Source organism: Eleginops maclovinus, chromosome 19, assembly GCF_036324505.1.
Source record: "Eleginops maclovinus isolate JMC-PN-2008 ecotype Puerto Natales chromosome 19, JC_Emac_rtc_rv5, whole genome shotgun sequence".
Classification (NCBI taxonomy): Eukaryota; Metazoa; Chordata; class Actinopteri; order Perciformes; family Eleginopidae; genus Eleginops; species Eleginops maclovinus.
The window spans coordinates 22,438,341-22,459,296 of NC_086367.1; the positions used below are offsets into that span (position 1 = coordinate 22,438,341).

General features: G+C 42.2%; 1 protein-coding gene across 1 annotated transcript in view; it reads left to right on the forward strand.

Annotated features, from left to right (window-relative positions):
• The first annotated feature begins 3,647 nt into the window (after positions 1-3,647).
• The window catches only part of prkd1 (protein kinase D1), a 46,709-nt gene continuing 29,400 nt past the window's right edge, over positions 3,648-20,956 (forward strand). The window contains exons 1-2 of the mRNA XM_063908054.1: positions 3,648-3,712; positions 12,740-12,990. Of these exons, the coding sequence (XP_063764124.1) occupies positions 12,769-12,990 (222 nt within the window). The 5' untranslated portion in view covers positions 3,648-3,712; positions 12,740-12,768. The remainder of the gene's footprint in view (positions 3,713-12,739; positions 12,991-20,956) is intronic.

The following is a 20,956-nucleotide window of genomic DNA, read 5'->3' on the forward strand; positions in this document are numbered from 1 at the left end:
TTATGAATATTTCACTCACCAGCTTCACATCAGACAGGTGTGACAACTCACTTATCCAAATGGTGGAAGTGTGGAAGTCAGAATCAGACGCTAATATGAACGTTATTGGTGACAAAGGTTCCTAAATGACAATGTCCAAAAATAATTGTCACGTGTAAACAAGGATGGATTACTGCACGGGCCTACCGGGCCCAGGCCCAGCGGCCCAAGGGCCAAGGGGGCCCTGAAGCCATAACATTGGTTACATTACATACATTATGTAATATATCTCAATAGGGCCCCTCAATCATATGCCACGGGTTGTGTAATTAATTCATCCCTCATACGTTAAAGCCCCCCCCCCCCCAAATGAAATAGAATGGCATATGATAGGTCATATAGTGCCCCTGAACCACAGCCTATCAATGTTATTCATCCCTAATATCGGGAAAGGGCCCTTAAATCCGTTAGAATGGGGTAGGATATACCATAAAGCAGGGGTTCCCAACCTTTTGCAAGCTGGCCCCCCCTCGAAGGTTAGAATACTGTCAAGCCTTGATGACGATGCATGATTTCAAGCAGTTTTCTTATGGGTGATGTGATCTGTGTGATGTAGGGGTTTGGGCCCCTTGCATTGTGCCTGCTTATTTTTGACTTATGTGCTTATGTGTGTTCTTTGACTTGAATTAAAATTCGACTGTGCTTTTGGCGCAACCTTTAACACCGCTGATTTGTGGTGAAGTTAGCGTGGCGCTTCTTTTTGGGGGGGGGTTAGGGTTAGGGTTAGGGTTAGGTCACAGGCCCAGGGGCCGAATGACTCTTAATCCGTCCCTGCGTGTAAACTTTTTGTATCAGCTCTACATCACGCTTGCAGAAACGTGAGGCATTATTGGTAACGTTTAAGCAGCTGTGGCGACAAAACTGTGACTCTTTCTGAATAAAAGTCTATGCTGAAGTTCTTGTTTTTGGATGTTTAATAAAGAAACTAACCTAAAGCAAGAGTAAACAGTCACCGGAAAAAGCCAAATCAACCTCTTTAAAAAGAAAAAAGACAGTGACTAAATATTAATGTGTGCAGCCTAAACCAATAAGGATAATAACAAACATAATAAGCTAAATAAGCATTTTGGCTCCTACATTTAGTGTGCCTCCGTGACGTCTAGACACAAACTTCTCCTGGGTGAAATCCATGGCACATACTTTCCATATTGATCTCTAACATACCACATGCTCTGCAGTCCTCTCATTGTGCTTCATCACTTCAATGCCTCAGTGGTTTGCGGAAAGGAACGATGCCATGGCACTTTCTGTGATCTTCTGAAGCAATGGAGACGAAACTCAGAGAGACACAGGGGAGAGCTGATGGCAAACACCGAAGGTTTGTTATGAAGTTAACAGCCGGAGAATGGACAATTTGCTGCTTCCACGAGTTGACACAGCGACCAATTCTGAAGATCTCTTCTGCAATCCGAGGTTTTAACCAGTTCAGAGTGTTTGATCAACATTCCTCATCAGCGAGACTCAACAAATATGGACCCTGAATCTAACTAAGGCTGTCGTCCATGGGAAAGAATGTACGCCAGCAAACCTACGTTCCAGATAAGGAGAGCTTCTAGACGTCCATGAACAATAAACTATCTTATGGCAGCTTGTGCTTAGTCAGAAACTGGCAACAGCAGAGACAGAGGAAAGAGAACATGATGAGCTGTGTCAAAGGTTAACTACCAAAGCAAAAATATTCCCTAATAGCTATTCCAGTTGCACATGTGGGTGACTATGGATGTAAGGTAGAGTGGTTGCTCGGCAGGTGAGTGGTAAGTATGTATCCTTGGTCAAGATGCTTCACCCCAAGTTGCTCCTGATGGCCAACGGTGTGTGAATGCTCTTATGGTAGCCCCTGCCTCTGCATGGAAGTGTGTGAATGCTATAAAAGCACCTTGAAGGGTTGCAAAGAAATATAACTGCAGTCCATTTACAAGTTTTAGTTGTAGAGCTGTAGCAGAGTGCAGTAGAGCCAACCAGTCGTCAGCAGAAGGGTATTGTTGTCCGTCTCTTGGAAAGGAACAAACACACATGGCTTCAGAGTGAAGTGTCTGTGTCTGTGTTTTTATTGTGTTGTGAAAGTGAGGTAGAGTTTCAGAGAATGTGAAAGTAATTAAGACAAACTGCACCATGCGGGAGGCGTGGCCTGTGACCCGCGCGCTGACACGTTCGTCGGTTTCCCGTGGCGCAGCCCCTCCCGCCGCTGCCCTCTGAACACTGTTGTACCTCGCCTCGCTGCACCGTCGGCAAACTTCCGCTCAAAACATTTGCACAACAACATACAACAACGACAGCAAGTTTACTGGGAAGAGACGGCGGCTTTTTAGCACTTCGCCGCATCTCGCACACCCCACGGTGACGGGAATAGCACCCATGGAGGGAGGAGGGGGCTGTAAAAATGTAACAACGGGTGGTGGGTGTCAAATCTGTCAAAGTGGTGTTCGTACGTGTGTGTGTGTGTGTGTGTGTGTGTGTGTGTGTGTGTGTGTGTGTGTGTGTGTGTGTGTGTGTGTGTGTGTGTGTGTGTGTGTGTGTTGAGCTTAAGTGATGTATGAGTGTGAATGAACAGTGTGTGCTAGCGTTTCCACAATGGCGTGTGAATAACTGAGAGTAACTGAGCCGTGTGTGTGTGTGTGTGTGTGTGTGTGTGTGTGTGTGTGTGTGTGTGTGTGTGTGTGTGTGTGTGTGTGTGTGTGTGTGTGTGTGTGTGTGTGTGTGTGTGTGTGTGTGTGTGTGTGTGTGTGTGTGTGTGTGTGTGTGTGAGTGAGGTGTTGCAGAGCATCTGATCGCTGTGGTGAGCTTGTTGGAGTCACTCTCATGTGAAAAGTCAGACGTTTAAATAACAGTTTCTTTTTTGTCTGATTTATTTAACAGATTGTGTAACTCGGTGTTACATTTTGCTTTGGAAGGTATTCTCTGTTAGAGTTTGACTATTATATGATGCTTTTTTTGGGTTAATATGCCTGCAGCTTTCATGCATTTTACTGCTTTATATTAAGACTTGAGCTAATATTAAGGCCTCTATTTGATTGGTAGTTCCATCAAGAGCAATGCAGATCGCTAAGTGCTTCTTTCTCCGGTGTAAAATGTGTATGAGCTGGAAAAACTACAAACAATAGTTCAGCTATTTTTAAAAGACCTGATGCAGAACTACAAACAATTGGATGGTACAACAGATCATAGTTGTATTAACCCAAAAAAGAAAACAAACTGAACAAGCTTGTGCATATTGAAAGCTAAATAAATACACTTCAATACCATAGACGTGCATTTGGGAGCAACTTAAGTTTAAGTATCCTGCTCAAGGACACTTCGACTTGTGGGCTGCAAAGGTTGGGATCGAATTGCTGCAGAGATCCTTTATAAAACCTGAGACTTTGGACTAAAACTAATAATCAATCAAACACAAATACCTTCTTAGTGTAGGCGAACAAGGCCTGTCTATTTTTCAGTTTTATTTTGAAATGTTTCCCTTTACTTCCTGTCTGTAGTTTCCCTCCTGTGTCTGATTGTATTCACCTGTTGCCCCTCTGTTTCTCCTCCCCTCCCCAGTTGTGTCTCGTCCTGTGATTACCCTCCTGTGTATTTAGCCTTGTCCTCCCTTTCGCTCCTGGTTCGGTCGCCGTCTGGTCCCTGGTTCCTCTTGTCTTTGGATTCCCCTGGTCTGCCTGTTGTCTCCTACTTCTTCGCGGTAGGTCACTCGTTCCTTTGGTTGCTACTTTTTTTTTGTTGAACTTTTCCTGTGTTCATTTAGGAAACGGCTTTTATTTTAATAAAGCTCGCCTTAAGTTAAGCTGCCTCCTCGGTTTTTTACCCTTACCTTCAAACCTGTGACAAAGGCAGAGAAAAAAGGTAGAACAGCAACTTTTTCACGTGCATGTTTTAATGTTTTAAGCCACATTTTAGTTCTGGATATTAAAGCTCAGATCTGATTGAGTCCTGTCCCACTTTTAGTCAGGTCTGAACCATTTCAAAGTTAATTTGCAACCTTATTCACATGGTTTCATCGATGTCCCTCACTGTGGTCCAGTGTCTCCACTCTCTCAGTCGATGTGTTTTCACACCAGCAGAGCACTGAAGTTCTGTTGGCTTCAAGTCCTGCAGAGTTCTGGACCCACAGATGGATGCAGGGATCAAACTGTGTCTGTTAATGTCTCACAGTTACTATCGAGCCTCAGTAGAGACAGTTTTGAGGCCTCATACTAATGGTTTCACTTTCAGAACAACTGCTACTGCGATGTAGAAAAGACTTGATTGATTATCTGATTGGCTGCAGGGAAGGCTGATTTATTGGATTGAATTGAAGAATTGCTTTAATTACTTGACGGGTCACATGTCGTTTCAGCTGATTGATTTACAGACCATGTGATCGGCTGAGCTGCTCTTTCATTGGCTGATTGGCTGATTTCTTGTTTGGCTGTTGCATGTCTAAAACGCTATTCTTGTAGCCACAGTCGCTTGATTGGATAATTAGTTAATTGATGGATGACTTGTGGATAATTAAGTTTGTATAGGCTAAAAAGTGGTTTTGTTTGATTGGTAATTAATTGGATGTCTACTTGACTGATGTCTGGATCAGCAGCTGATTGGTCAGTCGTTTTATTAAATAATTTGGCTCTTCACTTAAATTGAATAGCCAACAGGATTTTAACTAATTACAATTAGGTACCAACATCAATCTCTGGGCCTAAAAAAAAAGAAGCCAATGTGACTTGCATTTTCTCTCCCCTGTTTGCAGTAAAGTCTGAATGTATAGAAGTCTATGAAAACGATGCCCTTCTCCCTTTATCTACAACATCAGTAAACATGTTAGTAATACGTTTGTGGTTTCAATCCTCGGCTTCAAGTTAAATGGACGATAAAACAGGGTGTGCTTTAGGACCTGGTCGTGTCCCACATCATGAACTGGGCTGAAAATGTATTGTCCCGTCATCAGTTGTGCTTTGTTCCACCCTCTGATATCACAGAAAAAACAAGACGAAAAGGCCAAATCTCCAGTTTACAAACCAATGCTTTATGTCACGCTTTCTATGTCCATTGTTGTTTGTACAGGCTGTGATAGACACCCAGAAAAACCCTCTAATTGGATTTTGACACCAAGAATATTTTAGAAAAGATACCATACACTAACGAAGGACTCCCTAACCACACTGTAAAAAAATCTGTCGAAGTATATTTGTTTAATATCTAGTCGGAATATGTCTTTACACTTAATATAAGCTAAGAAGTAACAATGCAGTGAGATATAGGGTCTTGTTTTTCGTGTTCTCTTAGGTTTTTATTACTAACATCAGAAAATGGAAAACCTTTGAGCATTTTCGGCTTATTTTGTGACTTATTTCCTGATCCTGCGTCAAAATAAGTCATTCCAGCTAATAACAGGTTCTAATTTATCTAAATACAACCTTATCTCCAGAGATCTCACCATGCAAATATTCACCTGTTCTGTTGGCAGTTTGTTTTACTTATTACAAGCAAAACTCTTGTTTTTATTTTGCTTTTACTTGATTTTGGAGCTGCATTTTTCCCAATTTTGGATTCAACTTCAAAGTATCCACTCTGGTGAATTCTCCTTTTTTTTTATTCCTGTTTTTTGCCTATTTGCAATTGATTTCTACCCTGGTGCATGGCCCATGTGGACGAGGGTCAATTTAAACCGTCTAATTGGCAGATAATCAGATAGCTGGCTGTTTGTTCTCGGCGGGTGATCACCTGACCCACGTGATTCAATCACACGGACCATGTTGGGTTTTTTTAAGGGGAGAGAGGCCTCTGATTGAAGTGCAGCTCTGACAGGATAATAACCACACACACACACACACACACACACACACACACACACACACACACACACACACACACACACACACACACTACTGTTTCTGTTATACGGATCTCCATGGCAACAGGTTTGCTTATTGTCTGACCTGCAATCTCTTGAGCTGAATGTACTGTTCCAGGGGATGTGACACACACACACACACACACACACACACACACACACACACACACACACACACACACACACACACACACACACACACACACACACACACCTCCTAATATGTAGCGGTCTGTAATTCAGAATGAGCCGTTTGTTATTTAGAGATTAAAACGATAGCAACAGGTAAATGGAATCCAGCACCGTGAATAAAAACAGCGCCTGAAGTGGAAATTACCATCAAAATGAAACGACCCAGCATAATAAAGTGCTTCAAGTGCATTAAAAACAACTACTCTATTGCCCTAATGCACATCACCTGCAGGGTTGGCTGAATCGGTTGTGTTTATGGTGTAAAGTTGGCCGACAGCTTCCGGAAATATGCCGTTCTGGAACCTGGATGTTCTGGTCAGACTTGCTCCCACTTCGCTTCCACTCGTTTGAAGACCCCACTTATTCTCCCGTGCTTTCGCAGACCACGTATGAGACTCATCAGTCGGTGCTTTTGAATTATGGGTTTTTATTTTCTTGTGTTTGGTATTGTTCTTGCATCATGTATGAGAGTTTTCCGTCTGTGGCTTTAAGTATGGTTTTATCGTCTTGTGTTTTATGTTGGTTTTGTCTCGATGTATGTCAGCTGCTTTTTTTGTATTCATGTGCAGCACTTTTTAAATGTGGATTGGATACTGTTTGTCAGTTATGGTTGGAAGGTGGGATATATAAAAGTAAAGTTACCTAATTACTTTCCGGTACTTTAGGACAAATGTAAGGCCAATAAATACAGTAGATAAAGCAATTGAGATGGAAATCCATAAAGTAAATCCACAGGGTTACAGACTCCGACTCTTTGGGAATATGTTTACTTTTGTAGTCCCGATTAATCCCGTCCATGATTTCAAGAACATTTTTCAAACCTGTTCTTAATCTATTGTGAGAGCGAAGAAAATTAACCGTTTTTTAGTCAGGCGAGAGTTCCTTTAAACACTTCAGCCTTTTGCTGTTCCTCAAGGGGTGAGACTTTACAATGGTTATTGTTGCAGTAGCATAAACTCTTTTAAATGTGGACGTGAAGTTGACCTGAAAAGTCTTGGTGAAGCTTCACATAGGTTGCTCCGATCATCATGATCTTGTTGACTTGTGTGTGCACTTCTTAGAGGAAATAAATTGGCTCCCTGCACTCCTGGTGAACCTCAATCAAGCAGAACTGGTGAGCATCCTTTTCATTCAGGTTCCTCGATAGCCCACTTGACCCATGCTCAAAAGCAAGTTAATACCCATTGACCCCCGTTATAAAATGCCCAATTTTCTCATCTTGGTGATGATGACTCCACGTAACACACAGCCAATCCAATTAAAGTCAAAGTGATGAAACGTCAGTGGAGGTAAGGAGTGAGGTGGAAGAGCAGACACATAGCACCCCATGATGGAAGCCACTCAAAAAGCCCACATTATGTTCAGCTTCAAGCTTTAAAACCATGTGAATGGTTGAGGGTTAGGGGTGGGGTTGTTATGAATGGGGGAAGGTTTGTAAAAGGCTGTCAATTGCTATAAATATCAATGGGTTTTGACTTGTTTTTTGCACCAGGGTGTGTTATACCCTGCATACATGTTCATTTATGCTGTTCATAATGGGGGAGGATGGGTATTGACTTGCCTTTGGAGCCAGAATCCAGTGTCCAATGAAGGATCTTTCTGCCCTTACCTGGCATGTTGCAGAACTACACATATTTGAAGCTAAGGAAACTCTCCATAGATTTTTCAGTTTCCTTTTTGTAGATTAAATACGGCGTGGTTATCTTGATTGCCGAAAACTTCAGAATCTGTATTGACCACCATTCAAATGAAAGCGAATGTTTTCCCCAAAAGTGGGCGGGACCTTAATTTTGCCAGGAAGTGACGTAGTTCTTACTCTCATCTATTGGTGCTCGGTAAAACTTTACTAAGAATGGAAAGTGGAAAGAATCCAATCCAAGAAGCCAATATGTTTTCCCAAAGTAGAATTTACTGTAGATGTTACGGGCTGAGAGAGAAGACGCATCCAAGAGATTCAGACTTCCCTTTGCAGTCGCAGAAGTGTTAGGTTATTTTTGTAGATTAGGTCAGTGAAGGCAACTGGTCCGGAGGAGTTGTCAGAGTGGGAGTCTGGATTTCCTGCAAGCCGACTGTGAAACGATTGAGTCACCTCACATCAAAATGTTACAGAGACTCTTCCACACGGCACAGCTGACTGATGTTACGGATTCTGGTAACAGATCTATTTATGACAGTCCTCCAGTGTTGTTTGAAAAAGCCCTTCAGTGGTTATCCACCTACACTGGTTAACCTGGACAACCTCAGACCTGATCGATAGAGCAGCTTGATGTGTCAGCTCCTCTTAAAACTTTTCATGACTGATTTCAGCAGTAAAATAGTGTATTAAGGTTAAAGTCCGATTGGTATCATAGTTAAAAGAAGATACCTGATATGGGGAGGGGAGAAGGAGATCCCCCCCCCCCCCGAATACATTCATACATTCAACACTGTGGACAATCCCCAAAAGAGCAACTTTAGGGTGAAGTGTCTTGCCCGGGACATGCTGACTGCAGTGGGTCTGGAACCAGTTCTCCCCTGATCCGAGGATAAGCGCACTATCACACACCATAGGAGTGGTGTGGTGATGTGTTTCCATGCAAGTCAAACCAGATTTTAATGTGTTCTTAAAGACCGTGCTTGCAAATGTGAATAATAAAGGCTAACCGAGGTGTCAGGAATTGAGATAAAGACTGATGGGGCTGTTTTTATTTGAAGCCCAATAAATTGGTGCAGGGATGATGTATTTTTGTAGGCCGACCTGGAAGTTAGCTGCGCTTGGGTTCCCTCGACAAAAAAAGCAATGCAATTTCTCCATAGGATTTTGGAATATTGTAAAAAATAATATCAGTGGAAACTGAACCTGTGTGATGAATGCACGGTTTGCTCAGCCGGATAATCTCCACACGTCTACCCTACTTTTATCATTTCCTAATCATAAATCTAATCGCCAGAAGCAAAATGCTAACGTTATGCTATAAATGAACTACAGACGAGTAGGACTTCAACGCCACGCCAACTTAAGATCCTTTCAACTGACTATCAAAAATACAGATTCAAAATTGTACGAGTTGAAGCGTTTGCAAGAGCGCAGGTACTCTCTTTCAGGCAGAAGAGGGGCAAACTAATTTAGCGGGAGTGTGTACGTGTTCGGCGTCCTCGACAACTTCTGTAGTCCTATTCAGCCACTTGTTAACAACCATTGTTCTTTAGACACGTATAACTCTTCAGAAATCTCCAGTGGGAGGGTGGGGGGGGGGTCACTGCTGATGTATTTAATGTCGTAGAACAAAACCTGATCCGTCTGTTGAATTTATGTCAACCACAGACCTGATTTCGAGCTATCTTCCAAAATCCTACGGAGAAATCCCACTGACTCTGAGACGAGGGAAACGGAAGTGCTAAAATGCTAACTCACTTCGCGGTTTTAGGATTCGTTCCTGCGCCGCTCTATAACATAGTTGTGTAAAGGATATTTTTATATGGATGACCTTGTTTTTGAGCTGGGAATCGAAACAAAGAAATTGGTTGTTTTCAAAGGACATTTGCGTACGGTTGAACCTTTCATAACTTTCCAAAAAGGATTAGCTTTATAGCTTTGGGTCTTTGATTAGTGAAGGTCATCACTAACATGTCTTCAGTGGCTTAAAGTCCCATTAATGGCCCCGTTGCATCATAAGTCTTAACAAAGAACGTGAAGCTACAACAGAACCACAACAGGTTGTTTGCAAGGGAAATTTAAACGGGATTTGAGTCATTTGAGCAGTGCTGTTGTTTTTCCGCTCTCTGCTCTCTTTGTGTCTTCGCTGCTGAGTAATACAATTTGGCTGTCATAAAGTAAGGGGCCAATGCCTCATCTTCTCTGACTCATCTCCATCATACTGTTTTAACACACGTCTGTATAAATAAGCACAGGTTTTTCTGCACATGTTCAGCCCTGATGGATCTGTGAATCTCTGAGAGGAATCCTGGACACCTGAGAGAGGGTTTTACAGCTGACACATTTATTAGATCTCCGGCACGCTGTTAGCACTTCATGTGACGGGATTACTGCTGGAGGTCACATCCTCTCGGGAAAATGTAATCTCCAGTACTTGAGCAAATCACTTTGTCCCGGTTAATCTGTCGGCAGAACAGCACCTGGATTAATCCCAGGAGGCCTGATTTATGAAATACCTAAGGACTAAACTGAATGATATTTACATGTTACATCTATTTAGGAGGAAGCTGCTTCTTCAAATAAGGGGATTTAATGTCAGAAAGATGAGTAAATTAAAATGTGTTTACTCTCATGATAGTGAGTTGTTTGCTGCCCTTATTCTTTCACAGAACAAGAATGGAAAATGTTGGCTTTCCCTTCCCTGCAGTGTGTTCTATAGGTTTTAGTGCATGTAAATGGTCTGCAGAGGCTGGAATCCCAAAGTTCCTTCCAGACATAGAGACATAATCATTTAACACTTGCGTTTATAGCGCTCCAACACATTGTACGTGATAGGCTAAGGGGCGGGACATCTGTAAGCGGTTGACCAATCACAACAGAGCCAGCCGGCTGACCATTGGTTCAGAGCAGACTCGGCAGCATCTCAGGTAGAAGGAATACTCGAATAAAAGCTTTCAAACATCAAAATACTCAATATGAACGCAATCAAAAACACTGATTGCATTTATTGTTGTGTTTCTATGTTTTAAAATATTCAAAACTACAAGTCTGCCTTCTGATGTTGTCCATTTAAAGCTAAGTTAACCCAGAATACATCAAAAATGACATTTAAACAAAAGCACTCCATTAAGAACAGATCCTGTTTATAATATACTATGTACATGTGAAGTGTTTTTATACTAACCCATTTGTGTGCGTCATTACAGCTCAGTGTGTGCATGTTAATCAGGGGGAATACTAACTCACAGTACGATGTGTACAGTATGTGGCTGGACGTCTGTGCTAATGATGTGTTGCTACAGGGACGACTCACACAAGTTAATGTTCATAACAACAATATGCACTTATTATGACATTTTCAGAAGCTGTTTGGACACACACACACACACACACACACACACACACACACACACACACGGACACACACACATATGCCTCCAATTCTGGCTTCATCCTTGGTAATAAATGGAAGTAATGGAGGCAAGGTTGAAGCGTGGGAGGGCTGGCAGACAGGAGTGTCTTTGTGTATATATGTGATTGTGTGTGTGTGTGTGTGTGTGTGTGTGTGTGTTTCCTAGCAACCGACACACTTAGTCTCTGCAATAGATAGATATATAGATATATAGATTGATAGATGGGTGGATGGATATTAAAGTATTTTCTGACTCTGACGCAGGAAAATGACGTCGTGAGCACACGCCTCCAAAGCTGTGGCGGGTCCTCTAACAGAGGGACACAGTGGTAATTAAACACAACACAGACCAGTTTGAATTAGAAACAACATGCTGGTGGCTCTGGTCAGAAGTTCACCAAGTGTCCTTGATCACACTTCTTATTTGATCCACCTTTCCACCCATCAGGTATCAGCCGTCCATTCTTCAACATGTCCTTCCTTCTGCGTTTTAGTTTACTCTTTATTTCTCTCCTGAAATCTGTTTTGTTTCATTGTGTTTGTGGATAACATTTGTCCGATGAATCCGGTTAATGATCACAGCTGCCACTTAATATAGGGAGAGAGTCTTATATCATAAGTCATATAGGGGCCCTATGACGCTTTTTGGGGGTTTCCCCTTTCCTGTAGTCTGTTATATAGGTTTTAGTGCATGTAAATGGTCTGCAAAGGCTTAAATCCTCCCTCGCCCACTCCCTGAAACACCTCCATTGGACTCCTTTGTTTACTTCCAGAATATAATGACAAGACTTTGTAACACTCACGCTTCTATTGGCTGGCGCTCCAACGCATTGTACGTGATAGGCTAAGGGGCGGGACATCTCAAAGCGGCTGACCAATCACAACTGATTTATTCAACAGGCAAAAAAACTCAGTATATTAATCAACATCTATATTTCAATATCAAAATCAATTTCACCAATGAAAACCAGGAATGTAAATCAACCTTTCCTCTAAATGTGTTGGCTTTTTTGTCTGTGACATTTTATTTGGATTGTTTTTAAGATTATGAGCCTAGTTTTTAATGTTCAAAACTATCTGTTTCAGCAAAATCAAAGTTTTTATTGAAGATCTTAAGTTTTAATAAGCAGCTTAACACATCCATCCATCAGGAAATATCAGTATTTACATGTAAAAGTCACTTAAATAACATCCATGACTGTACACCTTTCCCCTGTGCATCCCTCCATCAGTCCAGGAGGCTTCCCTCTCTCCTCTCCTCCCTCCTCTTCCTCCTCCTCTTCCTCCTCCTCTCCAGCCACTGTTGACGTCCATGGCACTGTCACCCGCATCACCACGCTGTTCTCTGGTCCAGTCATGTAGTCATTATGGCTCTTCTTATTCCCTCTGTATCCACATCCCGTCACTGTGTGTGTCCTCGCGGCTTCTCTGCGCTTTCCCTCTCAGTTCTGTTGTAGTTCAGGCGTCATTTTTCTGTTGGAAACTCTTTGTTTTTTGCGCTTTTTTTTTTAACGCTTTTTAGGAGTTCCGTGCACTTCTCCAGCTTTAAATCCCGCCACCTGGACCTGTAGACTCCCCCGTTCATTTCCCTATTTAATCAGCCGTGCGGTTCTTTACCGTAATTGTTTCCTGGCAGCGTTGGAGACCACCGGGGAAAAGGCTCTTATGAGTGCGCCTCCGCTGATCCGTGCGCCCAGCCCGCTCCTGTTCTCAGGGGGGATAAACAACACCGGCACCGGGGGAGGAGGAGGTGGAGGAGGAGGAGGGGGGGATGTGATCTCCTTCCACATCCAGATCGGTCTGAGCCGCGAGCCGGTGCTGCTGGACGCCGCAGAGCTCAGCCTCAGTCAGGTGCGCGAGGTGGCGTGCTCCATCGTGGACCAGAAGGTAACCGAGACAAAAGTCCGCGTGACATCGTGTAACTTCTGCAGAAAGTTGTGAGGGTGTGCCCAAAGTTAAAGTAGCATGATTAACATTAGTGTATAAGCATTCAGTTATGAATATGGTTGCATTTTTAACAAAAGGCTTCTTCTATAATCATATTTTGAGTAAAAAAAAGCAATCTTTAATCTTGGTCAGTTCCAATCTGTCAAAAACTGTCATGAGAGCAAATGAGCAGATAGAAAAAGCAAAGACATAAGAAATATGAAGCCATGCAGGTGTGGGATAAGTACACGAAGACACAGTTAAACGTAATTACATTCAGCTGAGTTCAGTTTTCAGTATTTGGGATGATGTTTCTAGTAGTGACTAAGTATTCTAATAAGGGCCCCAACAATAATTCCTTTTCAGGCCCCCTTGTTTCTCTGTCTGGCGAAATGATTAAGATGTGTGGCACTTGCTTGCCCAGTTGTCATGGAGACAGGTGAGTTGTCATCATGTGGTCCTCAAATTGAAGATTGGTCATGTGATGGATTGAAGCCCTCCCCGATATGCAACGACTGAACCATGTGACCGAACAGGATGTCCTTGGCCATTCTCTCCTTCACATCAGTTTCACTCAAAATGAATCTAAAGAAACTTAGTACCCGTTAGTGAAGTATGATTGCCATCAGATATGTCTGTTGTGAGGATTTCTATCTTGCATTACAAAGTGAAACCGGTTTAATTGTGGAGAATATCTTATTTTTCGCTTAACTTTATGACTTTAATATTGAAAAATCCAGTTTTTTTCTCTGAATATTACTCCTATACTCTAGGTCTGTCTGTAATTTAAGGAATTTAACTACGAAGCTGTTGTACTTACCTGATATTTAGCCTAATCTGATTAACTTTACCTATATTTATAAAGCACATTTCAAACAAAACGATAGGAGAAACACAATTCATGTAACAAAAACAACAAACATAATAAATGAATTGCAGAATGCAGGGGCTAAACATACAAGACACTCATAGAAACAAGCACATGATAGAACACACTTCACACCTGTACACACAAATGCTTAAATGTTAGGCATATTTTTAACCTGCTTTTAAAATGTGCTTGAAGTTATTCAGGATTGTGCAAATCCATGTACTTGTGTCATAGAAACAGGAAGTAGTCCTGCTACTGGAAACTTGTTATGTGCAGCAAACATTCGCCCACATGCCGGGAGTGTGTGTGTGTGTGTGTGTGTGTGTGTGTGTGTGTGTGTGTGTGTGTGTGTGTGTGTGTGTGTGTGTGTGTGTGTGTGTGTGTGTGTGTGTGTGTGTGTGTGTGTGTGTGGTGTGTGTGTGTGTGTGTGTGTGTGTGTGTGTGTGTGTGTGTGTGTGTGTGTGTGTGTGTGTGTGTGTGTGTGTGTGTGTGTGTGTGTGTGTGTGTGTGTGTGTGTGTGTGTGTGTGTGTGTGTGTGTGTGTGTGTGTGTGTGTGTGTGTGGAGGGAATATTCAATAGCACGTATGGATAATGTGCAACGCCCCGGGGGATTCCCTCGATAGACACTCTCAGTCAGTGACACCACGTTAACCTCTGAGCTCTGTCTGCAGTTCACCGAGCTTTACACACCAGATGTTTACCGCTATTTATTGTTTTGGAAAATAAAGTGTGTGTGTGTGTGTGTGGCATATATGACCCATGATGGATTTATCAAGTGAGCCGTTGTCTTTGGTTCCTTATTGTCCAACACAGTCACGTTGTTGTTGTTGTTGTTGTTGTCTGAAACTTGCTGCTCGCAAAAGTCTGATGTTTAATTGGGAATCGAAAGGATCCGTTAATGCACGTTTGTTTTATTTTTCCTCTTCAGTACATAACAGATAAGGCAATGAGGAAGGGATCTCAGGAAACTATTTATACTATTTATTTGATCGTTATCTGAGCTCATTGAGCTGTTTTTCACTGGGAAATATTGCATTAGTGTCTGGAAGCCTGACTTCCTGACCTACAGTATGAGTAATGTTAGCATGGCTAGCTAGAATGGGTGGATGAATACATGGACTCTTGATGGAAAGTTAGAATCAGAGGATGAAACCCTCTATTAGTCACATACATGTACACAGCAGAGCACACACAGTGAAATGTGTCCTCTGCATTTAACCCATCCTAGTACTAGGAGCAGTGGACAGCTATCGTGCAGCGCCCGGGGAGCAATGGGGAGGGGTGCCTTGCTCAAAGGCACCACAGCAGGGCCTAGGAGGTGAACTGGGACCTCTCCAAGTAGCAGTCCACTTTCCATGTTTTCATGTCTGTTTGGGGACTTGAACCGGCGACCCTACGATTCCCAGTCCAAGCCCCTACTGATTGAGCCACTGCTGGACTGTCGGATAGAATGATGGATGTTCCTGAGATATTCATAGTATTGTTGAATGGGCAAAATATATATTAAAAAACCTGCTTTTATTGGATGGGTGGATGGATGGGTGGATGGGTGGATGGATGGATGGACGGGTGGATGGATAAATAAATGGATGGATGAATAAATGGACGGTTGATGGAAAGTTGGATAGATTGATGGATGTTCCTGAGATATTTGTAGTGCTCTAGTGGTAGCATTAATGGGCAAAATCTAGATAAAAACACCTGCATTTTATGGACGGATGGATAAATAGATGGATGGATGGATAGATAGAGACATTTGTGGATGGATTTATGGATGAATTGATGTCCTGGTAATGTACGATTGTCCTGAACTATCCATATCACATTGAGTACTGTTGAGGTGAAAAGCAGATTAAAAACCAGTGTTTTATGAATAAACTGCTGTTTCCACCTTATGTGAACTACAAATCCTCCATAACATTGTAAGATCTTTAGATTTATGATGGAACAGACAGTGTGTCCCCCCCATGACATAGACAGTTGTCATCAATAGGAGACTCGAGATGTATTTGCAAAGCACCAATGAGTTCTCTGATGGCTTGTGGCAGTGTGTTCAGCAGTGCTTCCCTGCGTGTGTCTACAGTATGTGAGGCTGGAAATCAGCGGTCTGCTCCAGTGTTAGTCAGTGTGGTGACTCACTCTGTCACTTCTCAGTGGAAACAGGATGAATTCTGCTTTTGTTTGCCCGCTCTGCAGGGGTCTCTGGGTTTTTTTTAAGGGTTTTGCTAGATGAACTGAAGCTGTTGCCAGGCATTCACAAATAAGCTACAAACACACACACACACAATCACACACACACAGAGACAGTGTCAGTGTCCTAATGAATGTGATAGATTTCCACATTCTCACATAGACAAGCACTGGACAATCTGTGATGAGCTTGTGAATGTGAGCTTGTTTGTCTCCCAGGAGTTGTTGTTATGAATGTGATTTCTCTCTCAACACCAAATCTGAGACAAATCCACAGTCTTGTTCTTCCATGTAAAACATCAAGACCTTTAATCTCAGTAGGCCAATTTTACCATCACTGATGCAACTTGTTTAGTTTATATAAAGCTTTAATGCTGATGCAACATACATGTGAATAATTCAAAGGGGAAATGTACTAAACATATCGTCGTAAAGGAACCAATCTGATTGGATTTGGACCTGATCAGGAATAAAGGAAACGGGGTTTTGTGGTATCCTGACTTAATTGGGAGTAAATCGGGATAGTAATGGATGGAATTGGGGTTTAATCAGGATCAAAATAGGTATTGGACAGAAAATTATCTGGTTGTTTAGTGGACATGATTGGAGGATTGGGATTGGATAGAGTAGGGAGTGGTATTGTAACTGAAGCAGGTTTGGATGGAGGCTGGCTGAGATAGTATGGGATCAAAATGGATAGATAGAAGTACTTTATTGATCCCAAATTGGGAAAAAAAAGATGTGTGGAATTGGGATCAGAACTAGATTAGTATTGTATTTATACAAGTCATCCATAAATATTGGAATGGCGTCTGGAAAGGTGGATTGAGATGGTATTGAGTGAGGATCACTATGGTGCCAGAACAAGATTTGGAGTCCAGGCCGGGAGTGAGATGGTTTCTGAGTTGGGATGGGATTGATACGGTTTCATGATTGGGATCAAATGGTATTCAGACAGTATTGGAATAAGATGTTTTTTTAAATGGGCTTGGAAATGAATCAGAGGAAGTTTGGGACTAAATTGGGATTTGATTGGGAAAAAGTTCTGCAAATGGATTGTGTTTATTTGACCAGGGTAAAGAACAAAATAAAAATAGGATAAGCAGCTGATTCAGTCCTAATTCTTTGGTTCTTCTTCTTGTAAATGAAGACAGGAAACAAGGACAAGAACTTAAGAATATTTAGTTCTTTGAAACCATTTACAGACACTTTTTCTACGAGTGGAAGTCCAACATGCACCCTCATTTTAAGATGTCTTGCCCTGGAGAAATGTTTATGAAATGGTGGGAAACACCAGTTTAGAGTAAATGAAAGCCAAACAAAACAAAAAGATGTGTCAGTCAGACTCCCTTACCACCACTCATACATTCCCGCTGTGACCATAGATCTGTAAGATTTGGACTCTCTGACGTCATCCATAGGTCTCTGAAGGGTGGTTGTGGACAAAGGCAGGCCAAAGTGAGCGGGTCTGGCTATTGCCATCATGGCACTGACGCCTCCACCTTACTCCCAGCTAATCTAGAGATGGGTATTATATGTGAAATTGAGATGTGTCAGCAGAACACGGGAGAGAAACAGCAAGAGGTTAGCGACCTCAGATAGCATCAACCTGTCACTGAAAGCACCCACGGTTAATTTAAAGCCTTAAGATAACTTTGATAAATGACATGTATAAATGCTCCTTCCATATGGTGGTCACGAAGAGGCACACATTAGCTATCAAGACTATAACGTGTTTTGTTAATGTTCAATTCTGCTTAAAATGAGGTCACTTTAACATGGTGGTTCATGGAGATACCTCTAGTGGCCACCGGGGGAACTGCAGTGTGTGTCACGTCTACTTGCGCTTCATCTCTCCGCCCCAGAGTTTGCCACCTGGGTGTGACATTTTAATATCTCCGTTCAGATTCACTAATCCTCTCATTTCAGGTGAAAATCACTTCATTTCCCCGCAGTGCGACTTTTACCCAACACACACCTGTAACCTGAGAGGCAGGATGCTAACAGCTTGACACCGTGCGACACACACACACACTCACACACACATACATAGGTTGTTTGGTTAAAGTGTTTATATTAGCAGGTTGTTGTGTATCCTAAAGGGGATTATAAAGTACAGCAGGTCACTAGGACACCTGTTCACACACAAAACCCGTGTGACATCGCTCACAACATGCAACACTTAACACTTCAAATGGCACAAAATGAACTGATTAACGAGAGGTGTGTGTGTGTGTGTGTGTGTGTGTGTGTGTGTGTGTGTGTGTGTGTGTGTGTGTGTGTGTGTGTGTGTGTGTGTGTGTGTGTGTGTGTGTGTGTGTGTGTGTGTGTGTGTGTGTGTGTGTGTGTGTGTGTGTGTGTGTGTGTGTGTGAAAACAGGTGTGTATGAAAGGGCTTTTTTATACAAGAAATCATACTGAAACGCTGTAGAAAAGCTAAGTTTCTCTTCCTATAAATGTTTCTCTGAGGCCCAAAATGAGCTTGGACTGAAGTGTGTTCGTGTAGCTGCTTTCTCATTGGCTGACAGATAACGGCAATGGTTGTCGTTGACGTCAGTATTGAGAAATTAGCACGGGTTAAAGAAAATATTTGTGACGTCGAGGCCTGCTGCTTTCTGACGGAGGACAATGACTTTTGTTCCCTGTAATGACCTAAACACTGTCCACACACACACACACACACACACACACACACACACACACACACACACACACACCTCTGTAACTGTAATAATAAAGCCGTCTGTGCTGTGTTTCAGTCGGTAGCGGTTTTTCCTTGTTGCCTGGCAACTGATGATGATTACGGCTGTGAAGTGTCCTTCTGAGGACCATTATGTGACACACACACACACATACACATACACACATACACACACACACACTTGCACTTGCATTGAATGAAGTACACGAGAAAAAGGTGTGTGTGTGTGTGTGTGTGTGTGTGTGTGTGTGTGTGTGTGTGTCATTGTTCTGTCTTTCATCTCCTCACTTTTTTACATTCATCTCTCTCTTTATCTGATTTTCCTTCTTGTTCTCCTCGTCTTTCACCGTTTCTCTTCTCCATTTGTTGCCTGAAACCTGTTGATATTCTCTATTTTTTTGTCATCAACACACCTCATGTGCTTACACAGAGGGTCGACTGCAAAGTCACAAGTATAACCGCAGCTTTACTGCGAACAACACAGAATGCAGAATAATGACAGAGAAATACTAATCACTTCCGTCTTACTTTAAGATCAAAGTTATTCATCTCTTCTCTGAACATTAAGAAAGGGCTCTCTTTTGCCCCTAATACTACAGATGCCTCAAGGTACTTTTTGCTTACCTGTGTCACCTTTACTCAGTTTCTCTTTGTCTTATTCGTACAGGTTTTTCGACTTCAAATATCATCCAATCTATGTGAGAATTAACCCCCTATTGCATCTACCAATGAGTATTTCTCTGTGGCATAGAGCTCCATTGTTTTCCCAAAAATAAGATACATCATCAGGTATTATTGATGCACAACTTAGCTGACTTTCACCTAGCCTTTATCTGAGGTGTATTGTGATCTCCTGTATGGAGTAAATGTTAAAGCAGACAGATATTAAGAGTCAATGGTGGAGGTATGAGGGGCCAGAGCTTGTCTTATAACTCCTACTGTATGTCGTACATGTTCCTTTTGTTGGCCCACATAGGAGAGCTTGGTACTGGGGGGGGGGGCAGTGTTTCAGACTCGCAGCTGGTTTAGGTAAAAAAATTTGGAGTTACTGATCTTCAACGTGTATTGCCAAAGACTATATGAAAACAATTTGAGCATGAATCGTTAAACTGTGGCAGCAGATTCTATAGATCTGTTCACGCTGAGGCTGTCACACCCCGTGTAAAAATGGCTGATAGCAAGAAAAAAAAGGCCTGAATTTGAGAGTTTATTCTAGTAAAAGGACTAGGTGTTTCCGCAAAATGTGACAATGCTTTTTAATGGAAGCTCCAAAACAAAAGGGCAATGCCCAAAATACGTCATGAGTCTGTCATGAGTAGTTTAATACTTATGGAGCAGCCGTCTGAGGTGAAGGTTGTTGTAAATACTCTTTATAAAGTTAGTTCCTGAGGGGTTGTACAATGATTATTGAGGGATGAGGAAAGTTGAAACAAACGTCTTATTGACTGGTGTTTAAGTTACTGTGAAATAATGAAAAATGGGTTCTCTTTCGGCGTAGGAGAGTTTGTTTTAAGACGAACGTCTGACATGCAAAGTGCAAATCTCTCTGTTGGTTAAGACCTCGAAGAACACCCAGCTTTTTATAAGGAGTCTTAAGCCAAGAAGACTTTGTTTAAATCTTTAATAAATACTATGCAATGTTCTCGTTACCTGCAGCTTTTAGATACATGTAGTGCAGAAACGAAAAAGGGACTATATGAGAAGTGGAAGAGCTGCACTTCCATTGAAACCCTTTCCTGTTGAATCTAGCTGCGCCTCGAGGTACGATTGTACCATACACACAAGAAAACATATATAACTGTATCTGCTGCACTGTCACTGTTGATGTCGCTAAATAATGATGACACACACACACACAAACACTCCCTCACGCACACCTTTGTGAGCGGCGTCACGCAGCATGTACTGTCGTCATGGTGATAGCCCCCTCTCATCCCCATTAGGTGTTCCAGGCGAAGCGCCGTACATCATCTCCGGTTGGGAGGATTTTGTATCCCGTTGGAGCTGCAGTCAAATGACATGAAAATTACATTCGGTCAATTTGAAAAAAAAACAAGCTGTTTTTCCGTCTCTAAGTGGACGGTTTGGTTTTGTTCAAGAGTGTTTTTTCAGTGACGGTGTGTTCCTGAGCGCTTATCAGAGTCACTGCACTTACTGATGGTATAA